The 19,820-nt window shown below is 43.5% G+C and overlaps 2 protein-coding genes across 2 annotated transcripts; both read right to left on the reverse strand.

Moving 5' to 3' along the window:
• Positions 1–2,159: 2,159 nt before the first annotated feature.
• or55e1 (odorant receptor, family 55, subfamily E, member 1) lies at positions 2,160–3,146 on the reverse strand (the record flags this gene model as incomplete). Its single annotated transcript, XM_079165903.1, has 1 exon — positions 2,160–3,146. The coding sequence occupies one exon, from the start codon at positions 3,144–3,146 to the stop codon at positions 2,160–2,162; it is 987 nt and encodes a 328-aa protein (XP_079022029.1).
• A 6,771-nt stretch (positions 3,147–9,917) lies between these two features.
• On the reverse strand, positions 9,918–10,835 carry LOC306701609 (olfactory receptor 52E4-like; the record flags this gene model as incomplete). The annotated part of the gene is made up of 1 exon (XM_079166965.1): positions 9,918–10,835. One exon carries the CDS (start codon positions 10,833–10,835, stop codon positions 9,918–9,920), a length of 918 nt encoding a protein of 305 aa, XP_079023091.1.
• Between the last annotated feature and the right edge of the window lie 8,985 nt (positions 10,836–19,820).

The raw sequence follows: 19,820 nt of genomic DNA on the forward strand, positions 1-19,820 counted from the left end.
TCGTGTTTTCAGGAGTGGCCTCTGAGCTCCTTTTTGCCCGGGCCGGCCGGAGACTCGAACCGGCGACCGCGGCAGTTTGTCGTAAAGCCCGCGGCCGGTAGCATGCCTCTAATGTCACTTTGTTCTACGTGTTTCCATTAGGGAGCAAACAGGAGTAATGTCGTGTTGAGATTAGTTTGATGTGTCGTATCAGGAGGGTCTTCGTGAAACAATGCTGCCAACCTTCGGTTCAGCAGACGGAGGTCTGACGGAAACACCAGAAGACCCGCCGAGACCACCTGAGACCGTCAGAGAGCCGCCGATCAGCTGATCAGCCGAGTGTGCATGAAATACACCGATACTTTCTACGGTTTATCAATATCACGGTTTATCAATATCACGGTTTATCAATATCACGGTTTATCAATATCACGGTTTATCAATATCCCGGTAATGAGCCTTTCTGGAGGACGGGCCTGGTTCCAGAGGGTTCATGTGGATCGTTCTTCAGTCTTTCTCTTCTATTCACCTCATTCTACCTGAACTAGAGGAAGTAGTGGGATTACTTCACTCTGCATCACCAGTTTCATCATCCTTTAATCCTCATAGAACACTCCCGAAGCTTTCAATAATTCAAACTTAATAACAGATCAAATCAAATGTGTGTTTTTGTCGGTAAAGGATGATAAAAGTGGCGACGCGGAGCTCAGTCCCCTCATAGTTCAGGTCTAGAACAGGTGGTCTAGAGCAGGGGTTCTCTATGGGGGTCCGTGAAGGCCCTCCAGGGGGTCCGTGAGATTCTGTTTCAATAGATTTAAAATTAGCATCCATTCAAAAATCCTTGAAAAATAGTTATTTAATAAATATTCAATAATATATAAGTGTAAGTTCATAAACTGAATGTCAGGTTTTTACATGTTGTCCTGAAGTCTTCAGTGTTTAATGGATCAGACGCTCTGCGCTGGTTCAGGGTTCTGGAGTATTTCACAGGGAACCACTGGAACCGGCTCAGAACCACTGACCAGACGATGAAGTTCAGCCTCAAGACTCTTCTGATGAAGATTCAGACTGTTGATGATTCAGTTTTGTCGTCGCTTTGTGTTTGACGACCTTTAACGTTCAACAACTTAACGAAAGAAAAGTATTTTTCTCTTCAACATTATTCACACATCTGAATTTAATCCTCTACTTTACATTTATGATTGATCATTATGATCAAAGGGGGGGGGGGGGGGGGGGGTACTTTAAAATATAAGAATCTATAGTTTCATAGGCAACTGAAGTCTGGGATGTGCGAGCGTCCTTGAACGCACCAGCAGAGCTAATCTGAAGGCTGAAAGAAGCAAACTATTGAAAACATTCATAAAATGATCCGTTAGTAAAAGGGAAGTGTTAATGTACAAAATACACCAATGGTCCTTTAATGGACTTTAAATCCATGTGAAGAATCAGGAGCCAACTTTTATTGAACAAAACAAAGATCAAAAACAGCCAAAACGTCTTTATTGTTGCTAACATTATGTGGATGGGCTTTTATTTTGACAGGGCCAGGAGGAAACCTGTATGTTATTCCACTACATCGTTAATAAAAGGACGTTTGTGGCTAACTGTGTGCGTTTCTCACGAACACGGGACGAAACAGAAAGAAACGATGGAGAGCTCGATGAGACATCATATTATAACTGTAAAAACATTCAGCGCTCTCTGGTGGACACACTCTGAAATGACTTCCGACTGAATGCATCTTCAGATAAACATGAGCTAATTAAACAGTATTTATCTTCTTTTCTGCAGCTCGTAGTTACAATTCAATAACGTTAATATGCAGATTGTTCATAAAGTTTCAATGTTTTGAAAATGAATATTTTACGACTTTTAGAACCTGATTATTGTAAATAAGGGCTGTTCATATGAAGTGGATTCACCTCAAAATGAAATATCCTCTGAGACGTTTCTAGTCTGTGGAATAGTCTTTATGTCACAACAGCCAAGGAAGCTGTAATTCACCCGTTGATGCAGCTACCGCCCCGTAGCTACTGAACGCTAACACTTGAATGAACCGTTAGCTGCAGCACTAGTTTAATCAGTTCTTTACTAGTTCTCCTCTAACATTTACTCAAACGTCTCCTTCATGAAGAGGCAGAGGATCTGTGAGAAGTGTTGGAAGCAGAAACACGTCGTCACGTTTGTGTTTTTCCAGCAGGAGAAACTTTCACCATCGTTATTTTCTTTACTCGGACTTTAAAAAGCCTAAAAAAGCCGCTTCGGATTTCTTTGGTCCGCACGCCGTAGATGAGGGGGTTGACCGTCGCTGGGAACAGAATGTACACGAGGCCCATGAAGGTGTTGACGTCTGTGGGTATGGGGATGTTCAGGTTGTGGGAGAGGAACGTGACGCTCCCCACCAGGTAGAAACACATCATGACGATCAGGTGAGTGCCGCAGGTGTGAAACGCCTTCCTGCGTTCCTCACCGGCCGCCGTCGCTCTCAAGACGGCGCTCAGGATCTTCATGTAGGAGAAGAAGATGAGCGGTATGTCCACGCCCACGAAGCAGACGATGACGGCGAGGCCCGCCGCCACGTTTTGCTCTGTGCCGTCGCACGCCAGGCTGACCAGCGCCATGTGGTCACAGTAGCAATGCCGGATGACGTCAGAGCCGCAGAACCGCAGCGAACCCGCCAACGCGACTAGCATCGCCATGATGGAGCCGCTGCGGACCAGCGTGAAGAGCATCAGCTTCAGGAACACGGACAAGTCCATGAGTTTGGTGTAGCGCAGCGGCCGGCAGATGGCCGCGTAGCGGTCCAGCGCCATCGCCAGCAGCAGCGTGGACTCCAGAGATGACAGGAAGTGGGTGAAGAACATCTGGGTCAAGCAGCCGGCCAACGAGATCCGGTCCAAGTCGAAGAGGAGGCCAAGGAGCATGTTGGGTACGATGGCGGTCACCACCAGGACGTCTACCACGCACAGCGTGCAGATGAGGAGGTACATGGGGCTGTGCAGGCTCTCCGTGCGGCGGATCACGTACACCAGCAGGCCGTTTCCCAGCAGCGCTGTCAGGTAGGAGGCGGTGAACGGCAGCGCCAGCAGCCGGCGGTGCTTCTGCAGCGCGACGAACCCTCTGAACACGAAGGTGCTGTGGGAGGAGTTCCACGCATCCAACATGGCGGCCGGCTTCACCGGAGCTCAGTGCGTTGAGACACTCTCCCGCCAAAACATCTGAGTTTAATCACACAAGAACATTCATCAGCCAATCATGTGAATTTCTTTGCAGATGACTGCTGACAATTCATATCAAATAGTTTTATTCTTTATGAGTCATTAAGTTCTAATAATTACACACTGATCAGCTGTGAAGAAGCTCATTATAATGACATTCACCTTCATTAGTTATTCATAGTTTTAAAAATGTTTAAAGTTAATGGCTGTCCATCCAGTAACAATGTATTTTATGATTTATGTATTATTTATAGTCTCATTTCCATCTGCAGCCAAAACATTAGGAAGTTACACATGCTTCCTTCTGGAAATACTTCGATGAGATTTAATGGTTCTAACCCTATATATATATGTATATATATATATATACATATATATACTGTACATTTTTATATTAAAATGTGTATTGAATGAAAGAATATAGTCCTAAGGCTTACAATTACACCTGTTTATATTACATAAATTATTATATGAATAAGACCAAATCGTTTATACTCTTAACTACCTCTTAAACAGGTACAAATACATACAGTTCATATTTCAGTGTGTACATGTACACGTATGAAAACATCAGCCTGAATTTATCAACCTGGGACGATGGCTGTAAAACATATTAGTACTCAAAGTACTGATCGAACTCAATGAGTAACAACTGTCAGATAATAATGTAGGTTCTCAAAAAGCTTTTATGGAAACGAAGTCACGAGTGAGAAACTTCACTTATTTTGTCAAATTCTCAAAATACTGTACAGTCTGTATTATTATTATCATTATATAAAGAATAAAAAAACATGAAGTTTAATTCAGTATAATGTCAATTTCATTTCATTTGACATATAAATTGTTCTAAGTTAGATATTTCACATTAAAGGCACGACAGGAAAGCGAAAGGCTTTTAATGTGAAATACCTTCGCAGAAAGTTTAAAATGTATTTAACAGAAGCTGAAGAGCGAAGAAAAGAACAACAACGTAAAACAAAAGCGATTCATTTGGGAAAAAAATATTTTTTATGTTGATTGCAGGTTTGTTTGTGAAATCTTAATCCGCAAAGAAACCAGTTCCTACAGCCGTAAAACAAATATATATAAAAAACTTCTCTCTGAAATGTTGTGCAGTAGAAGTAAGTAATTATAATCGATAACATTTTTTTACTGTACAGACCTTTTAGATTTGTAATTAAGTTGTAAACATGAGAACCATAAAGAGTCACTCAAGCATCATGTTGGAACAATTCAATTACAAATCCGACTACTTCAATACCCTCGTAATAAAGTACTCCAGGTTTGGACTATTATTAAAAACTGTTTTTATCAGAAGAATAAAACCAAACCAATCAATTATTGAATATTTTTACCTGCTGAAGTTCATCAGATGGTCGTCAGGAAAAACTCTTTACAATGTAAAAACGGTGTCGCTTCATTTTATACCCGAAGTCCAAACGTCCCACGAGAAAACGATCCCAAACGCAGCAGCACTCTGATTGGCTAAAACCAGTTAGAACCAATTAGAACGTCCCTGAGCCTTTCAGAGGAGATACTCCAGAGTTTAATCAACCAGCTGATTTCATGTTTATTTAAAATCTGATAAATATCCTTCAATATCCTTTGCCAACACCTTTTTATGTTTTACTTCTTTTTCATGTTATTTATCTTCACATATTATTATGACCTTTTCTTTCTGCATTATTATTATTACCTTCCAAATTCTGTTTTCTAGAGCTAAAACTGTCAATTAATAATAATTGACTCTGGTCTTGGAACTTGACTCCAGACTTGGGACTTGACTCTGGACATGCTTGTCTTGACTCGGGACTTGAGTATTTTTTTATTATGGCACACGGGGTATTTTTGCTTAATGAATGATTTGAACGATAAATTATAATAATATAATTATTTTATTATAATTTATCGTTCAAATCATACTCAAGTCCCGAGTCAAGACAAGCATGTCCAGAGTCAAGTCCCAAGTCTGGAGTCATGTCCAGAGTCATGTCCCAAGACCAGAGTCAAGTTCCAAGACCAGAGTCAAGTTCCAAGACCAGAGTCAAGTCCAGAGTCAAGTCCCAAGACCAGAGTCAAGTCCCGAGTCAAGACAAGCATGTCCAGAGTCAAGTCCCAAGACCAGAGTCAAGTCCAGAGTCAAGTCCCAAGACCAGAGTCAAGTCCAGAGTCAAGTCCCAAGACCGGAGTCAAGTCCCAAGACCAGAGTCAAGTCCCAAGTCAAGACAAGCATGTCCAGAGTCAAGTCCCAAGACCGGAGTCAAGTCCAGAGTCAAGTCCCAAGACCAGAGTCAAGTCCAGAGTCAAGTCCCAAGACCGGAGTCAAGTGCCAAGACCAGAGTCAAGTCCCGAGTCAAGACAAGCATGTCCAGAGTCAAGTCCCAAGTCTGGAGTCAAGTCCTGAGTAATGTCCCAATACTGGAGTCAAGTCCCAAGTCCAGAGTCAAGACAAGCAAGTCCAGGGTCAAGTCCCAAGACCAGTGTCAAGTCCAGGGTCAAGTCCCAAGACTGGAGTCAAGTCCCAAGGCCAGAGTCAAGTCAAGAGTCAAGTCCCAAGACCGGAGTCAAGTCCCAAGGCCAGAGTCAAGTCCCAAGACCAGAGTCAAGACAAGCAAGTCCAGGGTCAAGTCCCAAGACCAGAGTCAAGTCCAGGGTCAAGTCCCAAGACTGGAGTCAAGTCCAGTCAAGTCCCGAGTCAAGTCCCAAGACCAGAGTCAGGTCCAGAGTCAAGAGTCAAGTCCCAAGACCGGAGTCAAGTCCCAAGACCAGTCAAGTCCTGAGTAAAGTCCCAAGACTGGAGTCAAGTCCCAAGACCAGAATCAAGTCCAGAGTCCACAGTCAAGTCCAGAGTCAAGTCCTAGGACCAGAGTCAAGTCCAGAGTCCAGAGTCAAATCCAGGGTCAAGTCCCAAGACCAGAATCAAGACCAGAATCAAGTCCCAAATCAAGACAGGCAAGTCCTAAAGCTTGAGTTTTGAGTTTTTGTACGCGGATGAAATCCTCTTTGTAAAGTCAAAGTATGATGTCATCAAGTCGTGTGGACTGAGTCCACAGCTCTGCTTATGAACGCAGCAGTGAAATCAAAAAATATTGATATTAAATCTTCCTGCTACAATAACCAAACCGCACATTCAGAGGAAGGAAAACATGTTTCCTTTGAGGTTGAAACTGTAAAATCTAATGAGTTTGATCCCTTCAGGGTTTGTTGTCGTCGTTCCTCAAAACCAATTGGCCCCCGAGGTCAAAACATCAGAGTTTAGTTTCCTGTGAGAAGGACGCTGGGATTAATTTCTGCTCTGCTTAATTAGACTTTTCAGTCAGACTGCTGGGACTTGGAGCTGTAACGAGATTTTCCTGCTTAAAATTTTAATTAATGACCAGTCCACCGTCACAGTCCTAAAACATCATTATGCTTTGTTCTTCTCGTGTTAGGAGGACTTTTATTATTTACGGAAGCCCTGAGATGGAAAAGTCTGATGGAAATAGTTTTCTATCCCGAGTTTATGACTTTAAGTGATTCTCATTATGTAGTAAATACTGATTGCACAATATAATGTTGGTAGAATAATGACACCATCACTGTTTGGACTGGTTCCCTGTGAGCTTCACTTTATTGGCTCCATTTACAGCAAAGAGGAAGCAGGTCAAGTTCAGCTGAAGGCAATAAAGTAACAACAGAGACTGTATAGAAGAAGTGGAGCCATCGTGACGTCTCATCGGTTTGTAGACATTTTGTGCGTCACCAGCTTGTTATTTTTTCAACCAGTGAACAGGAAGTGACCATATCTGGACTGAGGAGGAGTGACGTAGAGACTTGTCAATCACCGTGTAGCCCCGCCCCTAAAGCATCCCCTGCTTTATGGTCTGTTTGACTCTAAATGGACCATCATTTACTAAATGAACATCATGCTGTATTGAAGAAGACTTGAAACTAGAGATTGAGACCATAAACTCATGTTTACAATGTTTACTGAGGTAATAAATCAAGAGAGAAGTAGAGTCATTTTCTCATAGACTTCTATACAACCAGAGGAGTCGCCCCCTGGTGGACACTAGAGAGAATGCAGCTTTAACACATGAAGAAATGGAGGTCGTCTCCTGGTTAGAACTAAGATGGAAAAGTCTTTACTGCACCCACATTGTCAATGCATTACAGCTTCCTTACCTTTCACAATAAAAGCCCCTAGACATGAGAGCATATCGCTGAGAGGCAACTCAACACACTGGATCCTTTTAGATGTAAATGCACGAGATGAAGTTCTGTTGGCACTTTCAGAACCGGGGAATACAAATCCATTTCTCTGAGTTCCTTAAATTCAAGGTTTATTGTTTTAATACTCATTTCAGCCACAAGAGGCTGAAGTTCACCACAACCTGGTGTTCTTTGCTCTAAATGTTCTCAACAGAAGTCTTCTTCCAGGTGAGTTTCAGTTCACCAACACAGTGTATCTGTGCATCTGTAGCTGGTGTTCAACTGAGAGTTCATGATGTCATGAAACTGTTCCCGGCGTCACACTGACACCAAGTGCCGAACACAAACATCTGCTTCTGTTGATCACGTGACGTTTAATCAATGAACTCATTGTGATGAATGAAAGCCGCTGTTACCATGGAAACCACAAACAGACGCTGTTTTAGAGGAATATCTTTTTAAATTACAATCATTTGGAATAATTGTTTGTATTAATGTTGATGAAAAATATTTGTCAAATTTGTCTTTAATGTTGATTTTGTTACGTTGTTGTTTTACTGACATTCAGGTTTATTAAGACGAGGATTCAATCATTATTTATTTATAAAACTCTCAAAATATCTGAAAATGAAATAACTTGTTAAAATGTCTTTATTATACACATTCACTGATCCTGGTCCTGTTGTGTCTCCGTGTTCCAGCTGAAGTTCTGGTCCAGGTGTTGGATCTGGATCCTCGTCAGACGTCTGATTTCGGACCAGAAATGAACATCAAGTGGACTTCATACAATCAAATGTAATATAATACAAATATGCCTGTACATTATATAATAAAGATGTGTATAATACTATCTCATCCTGGACTAGAATCCTATTAATTATTCTAGAATATGTTCCCTAGTATATTATATGGAGTTGTATAATGGGGGTGGGCGTCGCCAATTGTGAGAGGGGGGGGGTTACAGAGTAAGGGGGCGTGTCACCCGGCAGCAGCAGGAAGTGACGCCACACAAACAGCTGTTCACCGCTCGCTGCCCGGTTCTTGTGTTAAAAATGTTGCTTAATAATAAAAAGAACACTGCGTTAACGCGCGATAAAATAATTGTCGGCGTTAATTAATTAATGCGTTAACGCGACACGGTCTTCGCCGTGAAAAACAAAGGTAATTTTGAGGCCAAAAATGCTCGAAACATAAGCAAACTTGGCACACACATTTAAAGCCCAAAACGTTGTTAAATATTCTGTTTTTTTTGCTTCAGAGTGAGAAGTCGGCTCGATAGCGCCCCCTACAAAATATCGATGAAGCAGCCGTCGCAGTACGTTTCAAATAGATTTACAAAATTTGGTGGGCACATGTATCATGTGTGGACTTAAATAAATGTGTCTTGGGGTCATGCTCTAAACCCAACCAGAAGTCAGCCATTTTGAATTTGTTATGAATTTCTAGTGTCTTTTTTGCAATTTCCAGTTGCTGTACTTTAACTCCTCCTCCTAGAGAATTAATCAAATCAACTTAGAATTTGGTCAGAACAATCTAAAGACCTTAGCGATTAAAAGTTACTAAAAGCTTTAGGTTTCATTGAACAACATGGACGTGGTGTGGCGGCCATTTTACATGGTTCACCATCGTCCATCAAGCTGTTGTAACTCGACTGTACTTTGTCAAAACTGTCCCAAACTTGACATGCTTGATGACTGTCATGACTTTAGCAAACTAAGATGCTACTGTTCTGTTAACTTTCAGTCCAAATACAATCAGCAGGACACTGCAGGGAGTTGAACCCCATCCCAGTAAACTGACAGTCTGTTATGTTACAAACACTGAAGCGCATTCACACACATTCATGTTCTTAATGATCTTAACTTACATTTATGATTGTATCGCAGGTTCACTCAAAACATTTGAGGCTTAAGACCTAACAACATGATCTTGTTACGCTGCTGGTCGACTCGTGGACGCAGTGTGTGATGGTCACAGAGACGCACGGCCGCGTCACCCAGAGTCCTTTCAGAACCCTCGATGTGTGTGAAGCTTCGAGGGCCCGATCAATGCTGCCCGCAGCTTTAATTATTATTATTATTCTATTATATCCACTGCTGCCGTTATTATTCTGCTTACTACTCTCCTTATGAATCATTTCTAACATGCATTGAATGTTATGTTCATTCTGTACCCATGACTGATATATCCCTCCTCTGTTAATCTCTGAGGTTTCTTCCTTTTTTTACCTGTTAAATTGTATTGGGGGAGTTTTTCTATTCCAATGTGAGGATGTTTTATACTGTACAGATTGTAAAGCCCTCAGGCAATTTGTGATTTTGTGCTATACAAATAAATTGAATTGAAATCAATTAGTGTGGGTACAAACACACCTTCAGCCGGTGATGCTGCGTTTGTAGACCCAGAACAAGAGGCCTTCTGTCCACTGGCTCCTTACCACCAGCTGTGCTTCACTGTGGCTCAGTGTAATCTCAGACCATGTGACTTTACTCCAGCATTATCGGTACATAAAAAACGGTGCCCAGTTCAGCACGCCAGTGTTCTCAGGATGTGCTTTTTAATCTCTGCCGTTCTCATGCCGTAGATGATCGGGTTGAAACAGCTCGGGAACAGCATGTACATGGTGCTGAAGAAAACCCGAACGGCGGCAGGAAGACCGCTTGTGATCCGATACGACAGGAAGGCAACGAGTGCGATGATCAGACTCACCGTCATGACCAGGATGTGGGTGACGCAGGTGTGGAGCGCTTTGGCGCTCGACTTGCCGGACTTCAGCACCGAGTTGAATATGACGACGTAGGAAGCGACGATGAAGATGAAGTCGGTCACGATGTTGACGAATACAGCCATTAACCCGACCAGGTTGTTGATGGCGGTGCTTCCACAGGCCAGTTGCACTAACGCCATGTGTTCGCAGAAACAGTGGTTCACCACATTGGAAGCACAGAACGACAACGTTCCTGCCAGACTCACAACCAGGGAGTTCGTGAGGACGTTTCTAGCCATGAGTGGGACGATGAACCTGAGAAATTTTGGCAAAACCATTTGTTCATGGTAGGTGAGGGGCTTGCAGATGGCAAAGTAGCGGTCCAGCGCCATCCACACCAGCAATAAGGACTGAAACCCTCCAACGAAGTGAATGAGGAACATCTGAACCAGACAGCCGGTCAGAGAGATTCCCCTCCAGTCGAACAGGAAGCTCAGCAGCATGTGGGGGACGAAGAACATCGGGAGGCTCAGGTCCACGAGGGCCATGCCGGCGATGAGGACGCACATCGGCGAGTGGAGGCTTCTCTGTGAAACGACCACGTACAGCAGCAGGGAATTGGCAAACAGCGACACCACGAACATGACGGAGAAAGGGAGGAAGAGGACGGGCCGCAACGCTCCCAGCTCACCGAAGCCGTCGAGGATGAAATGTTTGTGAGAGGTGACGTTCTTCATCGTCCTCCTAATCAGAAAAACCTCTTTGTTCTGGGTTCTAGTTGGATCACCTGAAAACAGAGAAACACTTTTAAGAGTTCAATCACTTCTACAAAGACACAATCATCTGTAACACTGATAGACAAAACACATAACACACATCTAAATGAGGTGGAAGCCTCTGAGAAGTGAAGTCAAAGCTTCATGTGTTAAAGCTGCATTCTCTCTAATGTCCACCAGGGGGCGACTCCTCTGGTTGTATAGAAGTCTATGAGAAAATGACTCTACTTCTCTCTTGATTTATTACCTCAGTAAACATTGTAAACATGAGTTTATGGTCTCAATCTCTAGTTTCAAGTCTTCTTCAATACAGCATGATGTTCATTTAGTACATGATGGTCCATTTAGAGTCACACAGACCATAAAGCAGGGGATGCTTTAGGGGCGGGGCTACACAGTGATTGACAGGTCGACACCAGAGACGTATACGACGTCTCTACGTCGCTCCTCCTCAGTCCAGATATGGCTGCTGATAATAATACTGCAGCTACTACAGTAGTACTACTGCTACACATAGAGTATACATGTACATGTACTGCTGCTACTACAGTAGTACTACTGCTACACATAGAGTATACATGTACTGCTGCTACTAACAGTAGTACTACTGCTACACATAGAGTATACATGTACATGTACTGCTGCTACTAACAGTAGTACTACTGCTACACATAGAGTATACATGTACATGTACTGCTGCTACTACAGTAGTACTACTGCTACACATAGAGTATACATGTACATGTACTGCTGCTACTACAGTAGTACTACTGCTACACATAGAGTATACATGTACTGCTGCTACTAACAGTAGTACTACTGCTACACATAGAGTATACATGTACATGTACTGCTGCTACTAACAGTAGTACTACTGCTACACATAGAGTATACATGTACATGTACTGCAGCTACTACAGTAGTACTACTGCTACACATAGAGTATACATGTACATGTACTGCTGCTACTACAGTAGTACTACTGCTACACATAGAGTATACATGTACTGCTGCTACTAACAGTAGTACTACTGCTACACATAGAGTATACATGTACATGTACTGCTGCTACTAACAGTAGTACTACTGCTACACATAGAGTATACATGTACATGTACTGCTGCTACTACAGTAGTACTACTGCTACACATAGAGTATACATGTACATGTACTGCTGCTACTACAGTAGTACTACTGCTACACATAGAGTATACATGTACATGTACTGCTGCTACTACAGTAGTACTACTGCTACACATAGAGTATACATGTACATGTACTGCTGCTACTAACAGTAGTACTACTGCTACACAGAGTATACATGTACATGTACTGCTAATACTACAGTAGTACTACTGGTACATAGAGTATACATGTACATGTACTGCTGCTACTAACAGTAGTACTACTGCTACACATAGAGTATACATGTACATGTACTGCTGCTACTACAGTAGTACTACTGCTACACATAGAGTATACATGTACATGTACTGCTGCTACTACAGTAGTACTACTGCTACACATAGAGTATACATGTACATGTACTGCTGCTACTACTGTAGTACTACTGGTACATAGAGTATACATGTACATGTACTGCTGCTACTACAGTAGTACTACTGCTACACATAGAGTATACATGTACATGTACTGCTGCTACTACAGTAGTACTACTGCTACACATAGAGTATACATGTACATGTACTGCTGCTACTACAGTAGTACTACTGCTACACATAGAGTATACATGTACATGTACTGCTGCTACTACTGTAGTACTACTGCTACACATTGAGTATACATGTACATGTGTACTGCTGCTACTACAGTAGTACTACTGCTACACATAGAGTATACATGTACATGTACTGCTGCTACTACAGTAGTACTACTGCTACACATAGAGTATACATGTACATGTACTGCTGCTACTACAGTAGTACTACTGCTACACATAGAGTATACATGTACTGCTGCTACTAACAGTAGTACTACTGCTACACATAGAGTATACATGTACATGTACTGCTGCTACTAACAGTAGTACTACTGCTACACATAGAGTATACATGTACATGTACTGCTGCTACTACAGTAGTACTACTGCTACACATAGAGTATACATGTACATGTACTGCTGCTACTACAGTAGTACTACTGCTACACATAGAGTATACATGTACATGTACTGCTGCTACTACAGTAGTACTACTGCTACACATAGAGTATACATGTACATGTACTGCTGCTACTAACAGTAGTACTACTGCTACACAGAGTATACATGTACATGTACTGCTAATACTACAGTAGTACTACTGGTACATAGAGTATACATGTACATGTACTGCTGCTACTAACAGTAGTACTACTGCTACACATAGAGTATACATGTACATGTACTGCTGCTACTACAGTAGTACTACTGCTACACATAGAGTATACATGTACATGTACTGCTGCTACTACAGTAGTACTACTGCTACACATAGAGTATACATGTACATGTACTGCTGCTACTACTGTAGTACTACTGGTACATAGAGTATACATGTACATGTACTGCTGCTACTACAGTAGTACTACTGCTACACATAGAGTATACATGTACATGTACTGCTGCTACTACAGTAGTACTACTGCTACACATAGAGTATACATGTACATGTACTGCTGCTACTACTGTAGTACTACTGCTACACATTGAGTATACATGTACATGTGTACTGCTGCTACTACAGTAGTACTACTTCTACACATAGAGTATACATGTACATGTACTGTAACTAAAGCACAGATATAAAACATTACAAACATATAATAAATGTAACGAGTTGTTTTGTGTTTTTTATGTATAACTCAACGTCTTAAGTTACACATAAATGTAACAGAACAAGGGAGCGTTCTGATTGGTTAGGAACAGTTTTAATTCCTTGTTCAGAGTGAAACTAAAGATAAACAACGGTTGGTTGAAGTCCGTCCCGTGTTTAATGATCCTCTCTCAGCGTGTGGAGACGCTCTCTGTCAGACTCTACTTCTGGATCCTGGATTCGTACATTGAAACGTCCTCACACATGGAAAGTAAGACAAAGACAATTTACCTCATAAACAGGCCCAACTTTGGGATTCAACCCACAGCTGGTATTTCTCAAATCAAGTGAATTGTCCAAACGTTACTGAGCGTGAACACAAGGCTCACACTGCTGACATGATGACCACGTCTCATCCTGTGTCTTCTCTGATCCACATTATTTACCACAAACACTCAACACACAATTACTATTATTGTTATTGTTGACCAAACATTGTGCTCTTAATCTACCGCATGTGTGACCCTCTGTTCAGTTCCTTTAACATCTTCATCCAGAGAGGATCAGCTGCTCCGACCCAACATTCAACAGAAGAACCTCGTCTGGTTTCACGGTCAAAAAGGGCTCAAGATGCCCAAACATCAAAGCAACACCACGACACACACACACACACACACACACACACACACACACACACACACACACACACACACACACCAAAGAACTGTAAACACACTGAACATAAACAGTATTAATCATAAAGATCGTTTAACCTGTCTCGCTGACAGAGATATATTAGTAATTATAGTAAAATATATAAACCGATGTAGAACAACGTGAGGTGAGCTGCAGCACTGGACAGACCATGAAGCTTCAGGTACTTCGTGGTGTTCGGGAGTCGCTCAGTGAACGTGTCCCTGACGTACCGCTGACTCAGCGCTTTAATACCCTGCGTCACACCAAAGTCCCAGAGAGCATCGGGATCACAAACCTAACGTCTGAAGCACCTTAAAGGGACAGGCTGGCACCATTACGGGTTTGTTTGGGCAGATATTGAATATAATATTCATAACTGTGTTATAATCATGTTTTCATTAGAACAAATGGTTCATGTCTACCTGAAGGGAAGGACGTCTTTGAGCAGAAGTATTCAGTGTTGTTTTTACACAACCGAGTCATGAGTCACTCTGCAGGATCTAAAGGTCGGCCGGAGGGATCTATGGGGTCAAGAAGAAGGTCTGTCTCTGAGGACTGTAGTGAAGTCTGTTTTTAATCAGAAGTCAGTTGTAATCGTGAGCCATGAGGTCAGGACTACCCGAGGGACCTGAATCACCACGAGTAGAGGGGCTGCCGCCATATTCTAGCTCCACGCGTCCTGGTCCGGGGCCCGTCCCCCTGGAGAGGTCCTTTAAAGCTCTCCTCCATATTAACATGGAAGAGACACACAAAGTGATTTCTTGTATTATTCCTAATGAACCATTAACATAGTACCAACCAGATCAACCTGCTGGGGACCCCGTGTGGGTAGACCGGGACCTTCCGTGTGCACGAGGGCGGATGAGATTCAGTACCTCCAAGTCTGAGTTCATGGTTCTCTGCTGGAGGACGTGGACAGCATCCTGTCTCTGTCCATAGAGAGTTAAAGCATCTCTGGCTCTTGTTCACCATTGAGGGTCAAATGAAGCGTGAGATGGACGGGCAGCTCAGTGTTGTACCCGACTGTTAAAGCTCTCGATGTACTAGACCATCTACATTCAGACCCTCACCTGTGGGCTTTGTGTAGTGACCACAAAGAAATGTGATTCTTCCTTCACAGGGAGTCGGGGCTCAGCCCTGAAGACAGGGTGAGGAGCTCTGAGTAGAGATGCTGCTCCTCCATGTTGAGAGAGACCAGCTGAGACAGTCTGATCGGGATCCTCCTGGACTCCTACCTGTTAGAGTTTTCCAGGGCACGTCCAACTGGTGAGAGGCCCCGGGGTAGTCCCAGAACACGCTGGAGGGATTATGTATCTGGTCTGGTCTGGGAACGCCTCAGGGTTGCTCAAGATGAGCTGGAAACCATTGCTGGGGAGAGGGACGTCTGCTGCCCCCTGATAAGCAGAAGAAAAGGGATGGATGGGACCCTGAGACCCTCCAGACACACATTTTCAACCAAACCTGAATCCCCAAAACCCCCAAAAGTATAACCACACAGGAATACTAGTCTGCCTCAAGTTACAAGTTAACAGTTCGTATTGTGCCGTGTTAGCACAATATGAACGGACATGTTTCATGAAGTACTGAACATTCATGAAACATTAGAATTTTCTTTCAGACGTTGTCTGCATCAAAGACACGGCACCATCACAAGTTCAGTGTTTCTGCACATCGTCAAACACATTTACAAGTAATCAGATCTCTGTGTGATTGGCATACAAACAGACTGAGCCCTCTAAAGCTCTGGGGCCCCAGGGGGCCCGGTTCAGTATTACTGTTGAAGAGAGGTACGTTGATTTAAGTATCTAGACTAATTAGCATATATGTATGATGTACTATCGCAGTATAACGGTGTCGTATATATATAAAGTATATAAATGTCAAAGATATATTGGAGGTCATTTAGAAACAGTGTCCATCACAACTGATATGCAGAATCAGATGCTCCACCTTTGTGTGATGGAGGTTTTCAGTCCACCTGGACAGAAACAAGACTCTACAGTCTTTTTACTGATACAGGTTTATACTGTGTTCTGTGTCACTAAACCACCTTGTTTCTGGTTGTTGTAGCCTTTTTGCCAGAGTACTTGATGTAAACACACATCTGCTGATTTCCCCGTGTTTATCAGGAAATGAATGCAGAGTTGTGTTTTCTGTATAAATCTCTGAACTGCTTCCAGAAGACCAGAAGAGGTGAAGACCACCTGGACCTGAGCTCTAACCCTGACCAGGTCCTCTGCAGGTCAAAGCTCTGTTCGTAGTCCTCGTTGTGGACATGAGGACGGCGAGGACTCGTCACGTGAACTGTATCGTTTGACAGTAACGAGTCCCGGAGGAGCTCCTCTCTGTAGCAGCTTCATCAACAGTAACCAACACAAGGACAAAACCCAGAGGAGCCTGTGGACACTTGGACACTCTGGAGGCTCCATCAGCAGCCAATCAGCACTCACGCACTGAATCATGGGAGGCCGCTCTGCTGTCGCCATGGTCACTACGGGACACACAGCAGCGTTTGGGCTCCTGTGTAGTGACCACAGGAAAGATAATGTTTTCCTGTTAACGCATTACTGAGACATTAGAAACTCAAAACCGGTTTATCTCCACCGATCATCTAACAAATCACCATCATCTTCACAGATTCATTCAGAAGAACAACTAGTTTAATGTCTATAAAAACATCTTTCCAACAAATAATCCATCACAGTAAACACTGAAACACCTTTACGTTCTGTCAGAACTGTGATGTCGTAGTGGTGAAGTGGAAATATGTCCACCTGAGACATCTGGTCTTCAGAACCTGTGAAGGTCTGGGGCTGTCAGAAGGTTTCTAAAGGGTTCCTGGACAACCTTATAGAACTGCCAAAATAAATACGGGTCAATTGTATGAAAACATCTGTCTCCTTCAGTTTGTGAGTAGATGAAGAACTTCTTCAGGTCAAACTATTGATCAGACTCGTCTCTGTGGAGACGTGTCTCTGAGTCCGTCCATGTGTTAGAGATGAACAGAAACCTGATCAGGTCCCTCAACAACAGCAGGATGTTTGAACTTTAGTGTCATTAATTTGCTACTACAGTAAAAATGTAACATAACTGTGACGGTGACTGCACAGAGAAATGTTACTCGGACTCTGATCCAGAACCAGGTAACAGCTGATCCTGCTCTCATGGTCCTGATCCAGAACCAGGTAACAGCTGATCCTCCTCAGCTGTCTTTGGGACTTCAACAGGGCCAAAGGAGCTCAGCAAGCATCTCATCTCACAGTACGATCTTCAACATGTGCTTCAACATTCCCCACAACTCCAGAGCCTGGTTGGTTCCCTGGTAGGAGGCCAATAGCTACCTACCTGTCTACCTACCTACCTGTCTACCTACCTGCCTGTCTACCTACCTACCTGTCTACCTACCTTCCTGTCTATCTACCTACCTGTCTACATACCTACCTGTCTACATACCTACCTGTCTACCTACCTGCCTGTCTATCTACCTACCTACCTGTCTACCTACCTGCCTGTCTACCTACCTACCTGTCTACCTACCTTCCTGTCTATCTACCTACCTGTCTACATACCTACCTGTCTACCTACCTACCTGTCTACCTACCTTCCTGTCTATCTACCTACCTGTCTACATACCTACCTGTCTACCTACCTGCCTGTCTATCTACCTACCTACCTGTCTACCTACCTGCCTGTCTACCTACCTACCTGTCTACCTACCTTCCTGTCTATCTACCTACCTGTCTACATACCTACCTGTCTACCTACCTACCTGTCTACCTACCTACCTGTCTACCTACCTTCCTGTCTATCTACCTACCTGTCTACATACCTGCCTGTCTACCTACCTACCTGTCTACCTACCTTCCTGTCTATCTACCTACCTGTCTACATACCTACCTGTCTACATACCTACCTGTCTACCTACCTGCCTGTCTATCTACCTACCTACCTGTCTACCTACCTGCCTGTCTACCTACCTACCTGTCTACCTACCTTCCTGTCTATCTACCTACCTGTCTACATACCTACCTGTCTATCTACCTACCTTTCTTCCTACCTGCCTGTCTACATACCTGCCTGTCTATCTACCTACCTGTCTACCTACCTACCTGTCTATCTACCTACCTGTCTACCTACCTGCCTGTCTACATACCTGCCAGTCTATCTAACTACCTACCTGTCTACCTACCTGCCTGTCTAACTACCTACCTGTCTACCTACCTACCTGTCTATCTACCTACCTGTCTACCTACCTGCCTGTCTACATACCTGCCAGTCTATCTAACTACCTACCTGTCTACCTACCTGCCTTTCTACCTACCTGCCAGTCTATCTAACTACCTACCTGTCTACCTACCTACCTTTCTTCCTACCTGCCTGTCTACATACCTGCCTGTCTATCTACCTACCTGTCTACCTACCTACCTGTCTATCTACCTACCTGTCTACCTACCTACCTGTCTACCTACCTTCCTGTCTATCTACCTACCTACCTGTCTATCTACCTACCTGTCTACCTACCTACCTGTCTGGCAACCTACCTGCATGTCTACCTACCTGACTACCTACCTGCCTGTCTACATACCTGCCTGTCTATCTACCTACCTTTCTTCCTACCTACCTGTCTACATACCTACCTGTCTACCTACCTGCCTGTCTATCTACCTACCTACCTGTCTACCTACCTGCCTGTCTACCTACCTACCTGTCTACCTACCTTCCTGTCTATCTACCTACCTGTCTACATACCTACCTGTCTACATACCTACCTGTCTACCTACCTGCCTGTCTATCTACCTACCTACCTGTCTACCTACCTGCCTGTCTACCTACCTACCTGTCTACCTACCTTCCTGTCTATCTACCTACCTGTCTACATACCTACCTGTCTATCTACCTACCTTTCTTCCTACCTGCCTGTCTACATACCTGCCTGTCTATCTACCTACCTGTCTACCTACCTACCTGTCTATCTACCTACCTGTCTACCTACCTGCCTGTCTACATACCTGCCAGTCTATCTAACTACCTACCTGTCTACCTACCTGCCTGTCTAACTACCTACCTGTCTACCTACCTACCTGTCTATCTACCTACCTGTCTACCTACCTGCCTGTCTACATACCTGCCAGTCTATCTAACTACCTACCTGTCTACCTACCTGCCTTTCTACCTACCTGCCAGTCTATCTAACTACCTACCTGTCTACCTACCTACCTTTCTTCCTACCTGCCTGTCTACATACCTGCCTGTCTATCTACCTACCTGTCTACCTACCTACCTGTCTATCTACCTACCTGTCTACCTACCTACCTGTCTACCTACCTTCCTGTCTATCTACCTACCTACCTGTCTATCTACCTACCTGTCTACCTACCTACCTGTCTGGCAACCTACCTGCATGTCTACCTACCTGACGACCTACCTGCCTGTCTAC

Source organism: Pholis gunnellus, assembly GCF_910591455.1.
Source record: "Pholis gunnellus genome assembly, chromosome: 9".
NCBI lineage: Eukaryota > Metazoa > Chordata > Actinopteri > Perciformes > Pholidae > Pholis > Pholis gunnellus.